The 4,434-nt window shown below is 37.7% G+C and overlaps 1 protein-coding gene across 1 annotated transcript in view; it reads left to right on the top strand.

Annotated features, from left to right (window-relative positions):
• The window catches only part of LOC104542740 (ubiquitin carboxyl-terminal hydrolase CYLD-like), a gene marked incomplete at its 3' end in the record, with an annotated part of 4,608 nt that extends 655 nt beyond the window's left edge, over positions 1–3,953 (top strand). Inside the window, exons 2-5 of the mRNA XM_010187150.1 lie at positions 4–458; positions 1,502–1,804; positions 2,685–2,790; positions 3,855–3,953. Coding sequence (XP_010185452.1) covers positions 4–458; positions 1,502–1,804; positions 2,685–2,790; positions 3,855–3,953 — 963 coding nt within the window. The remainder of the gene's footprint in view (positions 1–3; positions 459–1,501; positions 1,805–2,684; positions 2,791–3,854) is intronic.
• Between the last annotated feature and the right edge of the window lie 481 nt (positions 3,954–4,434).

Here is a 4,434-nt window from a genome sequence, read left to right as displayed (position 1 = left end):
AAGAGCGGATCTTTTATTTGCTTCTCCAAGAATGCAGTGTCATAGACAAGCAGACTCAGAAGCTCTTGAAAGTGCCCAAAGGTAGCATCGGGCAGTTTTTTCAAGACCGTTCTTCTGTGGGGCACTCCAGAAATATTCCTTGTAAAGGCAAGAAACTGCAGATTGGATTAAAGATTTTGGAACAACCTCATGCAATCCTGTTTGTGGATGAGAAGGATGTTATAGAAATAAATGAAAAACTAGCCGAGTTGCTTTTGGCCATTACTAACTGTGAAGAAAGATACAGTCTGTTTAAAAGCAAAAGCAGGTTAACTAAAGGCATCCAAATAGACATTGGCTCATCTGTTAGAGTACAGCTGAGATCAGGAGATGACAAATTTCCTGGAGTTGTTCGTTTCAGAGGACCCTTATTGCAGGAAAGGTCCATAACGGGGATATACTTCGGAGTAGAGTTGTTGGTAAGTTTCTTGCTAGGGGGGAGCGTCACATACACGTTATAAGATGAGCTTAAAATCTTTTATTTAAAGAGTCAGTCATCATACATTTTTTTTCTAGAAACATCATTACCCCTTAAAATTCTGTAACCCTCAGTATTGTTATTGATATCTGTGACCACACCACAGCACATCAGCCTTGTCAACATCCTACACGTTAAGGGAAGCTTGATGAGGTACATGGGCTGGCAAAAAGACCTGAACATACTCTGACTCTACCAGCCTAGAAAGATTTAATTACTCACATGGCAAATATCTGGCTCTTAGATTTCTGTCGAGGACTTTGTTTTTCCCTGCACGTGAGAGCAGTGCCAGGATACAAGACATTAATGCAGGCTTCAATTTTAGGACTGCTGGTTTTGTAGAGACTGAAAGTCAACTGAGAGCTAGTTAACACAGAGACTGTTGCCATTGTGTTCTCCTAGTGAGATATTTCTGCAAAATTATGTTAAACATAAGCTTTTGAAAGATTAGATTCAGGAGAGTGCCACTCCTGCACTAGAAGTATATTTTTTCAAAGTCCTCTTTAAACTTGTCCCAAATTCTTTGCAGTTCCCACTAAGAACCTCAGGGAGTATCAGGCCAATATTCCTCAGGGAATATCAAGTGCTTCTGAAATCAGTTCTTTTCATGTGGCATCTAAGTGGAATTTTTGAATGCTTAGCATTATGTCTACTATGAAGTAGTCTTGTCTTGATCTGGCAGAAATTTGATGATGGAAGCAAGATCTGGACCTGAAGAAAACATGCTTCTCTGAGTAGAAAGCCTTCTGCTTGCAGCTACTCTCTAATATAATGACATTTTACCATTTATTCCCCTAAGACCGACGGTGTATTTGCCACAAATTCCAGCAATAGCACCCTCCCAGTATAATGATAGTTCATCAGGCAAATTCTTACTGAGATTTCTGCACAACACTGGATTATGTTACTGCTTTTGAAGTAGTCTGCTTTTGCACAAAATACATTGCTTTTTTTTTTTTCTCTTCTCCCTCCTCTGACACTTAGGAAGAAGGACGCGGTCAGGGCTTTACTGATGGACAGTACCAAGGCAAGCAGCTTTTCAGATGTGATGAGGATTGTGGGGTTTTTGTTGCTTTGGACAAACTGGAGCTGGTGGAAGATGATGATAATGAACTGGAAAGTGACTATGCAGCTCCAGTTGACGCAATGCAGGTAGAACTTCCTCCTCTGGAGATCAACTCCAGGGTTTCTCTGAAGATAGGAGAGAGTATAGAGTATGGCACAGTTATATTCTGTGATGTCTTGCCAGGAAACGAAAGTTTAGGATACGTTGTTGGAGTGGACATGGTAAGAAAATACTCTGACTATAATAATTTTTGCATGTGTGTTAGCTGGTAAATGACATGCAATATAGAGGAAACAACATTATCCACAAGCTACTTCAGCGGAGGCTGACCTAAAATGGGAAATAAATGCTTCTGTTCAAAGATGCCCCTTGGTGGGAATTGTTTTGGCATCAGGTAAATGGTATCCTATTTGGTACTAAACAGTTCAGGAGAAATACTCTGGTTACTCTGAGGAGCCTCCACTGAGCTACTTGCAATGTTAGATGGCAGTCTTCAAGTAATGAAGTTGAGTGTTTGTCTTGTGAGACTGGCTTCGTTTTGCCGTTTAAAAAAGTAGGCTGAATGCCTTTTTCTTTGTTAGCTATTTTTAAAAGCTTTATTTTTGTATGTAACTTTGGTTTGTTTGACTTTGTTCTACCTTTAAAAGTACTGAGTCTTAAGTAAAAAAGTTGATCTTTCAAGAAAATGTGAAGCTTGTCATTAAAGTTATTTCTAGCAACTTGTATATGTTAAAATGAACAACTTTCAAATTTTTGGTAGCTAAAGCGTGTTCTGGTTTTGTTTTTGTAGATCAGATGCTTCCTTTTTCTTGATTGCAGTCGCTGTTGCCTAACAATGCACTGGAATTGTTCTAACTTGTTAATAAATAATGGATTTTAGTAGAGGAGTGCTTGTTAAAATATTACTCAAATGAGCAGTTTTTAAGTTTGTTTTTGTCCTTTAGGCCTGTAATGTTTGACTGTTCTAAATACAAAGCTTGTTACAGAAACATTTTCCTCATTTTCCTACTTTCTGCTGTAACGTTCCTAAAGACGTACGTGTGTCTTCTGTACGATGTAAATTTTCTCTTGGGATCAATGTAACATGTTTTCTATTTTTAGGATAATCCTATTGGAAACTGGGATGGACGATATAATGGAATACAGCTGTGCAGTTTTGCAAGTGTTGAAAGTACACTTCTTTTGCATATCAATGATGTTATACCAGGTATGCCCGGCTTTCTTAACCCGAAGGCAAACTTTCATAGCATCTCCATCTAAGCACAGTTATATAATTAGAACAATACTGGAGAATTAATATCATAAATTCTTTTGAAGTATTTTAACTTGCTGTGTTATACTTCTTTTCAGTTTCATTCTCCATTTGATTGCAGTCTCACTAGTAGAAAAGGTTTAACATTGAACAAAATTTCTGTACGGTATTCGCAGTACTGAACAGTTGTATAGTATTCATGAATATGCGAGTGTCTGTAGGAATGTTTTGTCTTGAACGTTCTTCTGTTTACTCCAGGATTTTAAATATCTTGGATCAGAAAGCTGTTCTTTCAGTGCTTGAAATATATTGATAGTATTATTTATGTGTTCTGTGAGTAAATACTTGAAAATTCATAAGACGACTGTGGAAAAGTTCATTATCCGCAGTAATTCACTGAATAGTGTAAACTTGTTACCGCTGCAGTCCTCTGATTCCTTTTCTGATGAAAGAAAAAAGTTTAATAAGAAACTTTCGTTTGTGCTCACCCTGAAGACGGGTACTAATGAGTGTGCAGTCTTGCACAGTCCTAGGCTGTAAGCATTGCCTTCTCTTCAGTTTGGCTAACTTTTCTTCTGTTCGCCTTCTACTTGTCGGTTTAGTCGAGATGCAGTTTTCTGCATGAATTCTCCTCTCTTCTCTGGAGAATTCATGGGGACGTCTCAGTTTTTTGGAAAAGAGCGTTTGTTGTAGATGTGTTGGCAGAAAACAAAGTTTAGAATTTCATGCATTTGTTTCTCGTAATGGAGGAATGCACGTACATTGAAGAACGTGAAGTCAGTTTGTTTGGTATGTTCAAGAAATAATAGTAGACTTCAGAGTAAAGTAATTGCTGATGTGATGAAGCAAATCCAGTGTACATAAATTGTTGGTTATGTGCCAAACAGGGTTTTGCTCCACTCGGTTTTAAAGCTGGCAATGCTAGATCTCGGTTCAGTTACATTCCAAGTTGAATTTCTCTGTGCCATAGTAAAAGCTTAGGAAAGGGAAGCTAATACTCTTTATATACCACATCTTAGAGACTGTGTCACAGGACAGGAGACCTCCCAAGCTTGCCTATACCTCAAGAGGTGGTGGGGACAAAAGCTTGTTCAATCACAGTAAGCCAAAGGCGACAGGTATGTATGGAAAGTCATTTTCTTTACATGTGTAAGATTACAAATTTTTGTTGCTTGGGAAAAAGTGTTGCCTTGCATTTTCTATCACTTCATTTATTGCTTTGGTTAAGTATCAAACTAAATGTCTCCAAAATAAAGTGTTAGTGTGAATTTCTGTAATCGTAGTAAAAATGGTAGTTTAAGTTAAGACTGCTCCAAATACCTTCACTTCCATGAAAAAAAGTTCAAGAGCGTGTTAGCTAGTTGTCTGGTTGAACCAGGTCAGGGCTGCATTCTGTTTTTCTGAGAGTGTGGTGTGTGTTTGTTGTTTTTATTTTTGAATCAGTGTAATTTGCTGTTGTCTTCCTTCTTCAGGACTAAAAACCAAAACTGAATTTCCCAAAATATAAACTTATTTTGACTCTGTTTTTGGTGAGCTCTGAAAATCCTCCCAGGAAAACAAAATCTGGAAGAGAAATATATATATATATATATTATATAT

This window comes from Mesitornis unicolor, unplaced genomic scaffold (assembly GCF_000695765.1).
Source record: "Mesitornis unicolor isolate BGI_N332 unplaced genomic scaffold, ASM69576v1 scaffold49676, whole genome shotgun sequence".
NCBI classification, from domain to species: Eukaryota; Metazoa; Chordata; class Aves; order Mesitornithiformes; family Mesitornithidae; genus Mesitornis; species Mesitornis unicolor.
This window is presented reverse-complemented; position numbering and strand designations above follow the sequence as displayed.